This window comes from Myotis davidii, unplaced genomic scaffold, assembly GCF_000327345.1.
Source record: "Myotis davidii unplaced genomic scaffold, ASM32734v1 scaffold901, whole genome shotgun sequence".
NCBI lineage: Eukaryota > Metazoa > Chordata > Mammalia > Chiroptera > Vespertilionidae > Myotis > Myotis davidii.
In genome coordinates this window covers 140,448-141,773 of record NW_006291427.1, presented here as the reverse complement: position 1 = coordinate 141,773, position 1,326 = coordinate 140,448, and the positions used below count along the sequence as shown (strand labels likewise).

The 1,326-nt window shown below is 55.6% G+C and overlaps 1 protein-coding gene across 1 annotated transcript in view; it reads left to right on the top strand.

Moving 5' to 3' along the window:
• TAF6 (TATA-box binding protein associated factor 6) overlaps positions 1 to 1,326 on the top strand; it is a 4,776-nt gene continuing 3,450 nt past the window's right edge. The window contains 5 exon segments of the mRNA XM_015564530.1: positions 1 to 183; positions 281 to 367; positions 484 to 637; positions 844 to 900; positions 1,000 to 1,133. Of these exon segments, the coding sequence (XP_015420016.1) occupies positions 28 to 183; positions 281 to 367; positions 484 to 637; positions 844 to 900; positions 1,000 to 1,133 (588 nt within the window). The 5' untranslated portion in view covers positions 1 to 27.

Here is a 1,326-nt window from a genome sequence, read left to right as displayed (position 1 = left end):
CTTCTGGGGAGGGAGGAGAGCCCCAGAATGGCTGAGGAGAAGAAGCTGAAGCTCAGCAACACTGTGCTGCCGTCGGAGTCCATGAAGGTGGTGGCCGAGTCAATGGGCATCGCCCAGATTCAGGAGGAAACCTGTCAGCTGCTGACAGATGAAGTCAGTTACCGCATCAAGGAGATTGCACAGGTAATCGGGCCCCTCCACCCGGTCCTGCACTGTACTGAGGAGGATGCCCAGGCCCCCTTCCTCGGGGTCTCAGGCTGGCATTTGTTCTCCCACCCAGGACGCCTTAAAATTCATGCACATGGGGAAGCGGCAGAAGCTCACCACCAGTGACATTGACTATGCACTGAAGCTAAAGAACGTTGAGGTGATTGGGACACACAGGACTGAGGTGGGCAGGGGTGTGAGAACAGGCCTCCCATGGGCCCCCTTCTCATCCTGCTGTCTTTCTCTTTCTCTCTCTCTCTCTCTCTACTGAGATAGCCACTGTATGGCTTCCATGCTCAAGAGTTCATTCCTTTCCGGTTCGCCTCTGGTGGGGGCCGGGAACTCTACTTCTATGAGGAGAAGGAGGTTGACCTGAGTGACATCATCAATACCCCTCTGCCCCGGGTGCCCCTGGACGTCTGCCTCAAAGGTTGGGGGAAAGGAGAGCGGGGGCAGGGGAAGGAAAGGAGGGGCAGTGCTTATGGGTTTAAGGAGACTCACAAGGATGAAACCCTCGTGTGAGATCCCTGGCGAGTGGCAGGAAGTGGGGACAGGAAGGAGAACACAAGTTTCTTAGTGTGGAGCGACTCCCTACTATTCATGTGCAGTTCAACTTGATACCTTCCTTCCTCACAGCTCATTGGTTGAGCATTGAAGGCTGCCAGCCAGCTATCCCAGAGAATCCACCTCCAGGTAACCTCCCTGCCCAGAGCCCAACCCTCTGTCTCCCCCCGCAACCCCACCCCTCCTTCTACCTCTCAACACTCTTGCAACTGACTGCTTTCCTACCAGCTCCCAAAGAGCAGCAGAAGGCTGAGGCCACAGAACCCCTGAAGTCAGCAAAGCCAGGCCAGGAGGAAGATGGACCCTTGAAAAGCAAAGGTCAAGGGGCTGCTCCAGCTGATGGCAAAGGTCAGTACTGCTAGGCCAGGCCTCTTCTGGCTCTTTCCCCAAAGCCAGATAGTCACTGTGAATTGGGTGAGGTCAGCCAGAAAGCCCCAGAAGGGACCAAGCAGCGTAAGGGAAGCCAGGTCTCCCTGGGTAGGTGAGTAGAAGGTAAAGGTTTCTCTGATACTGAGGCCGCTTCTGGAGCTTTCTTTTTCAAGCCCATCTTCCCAA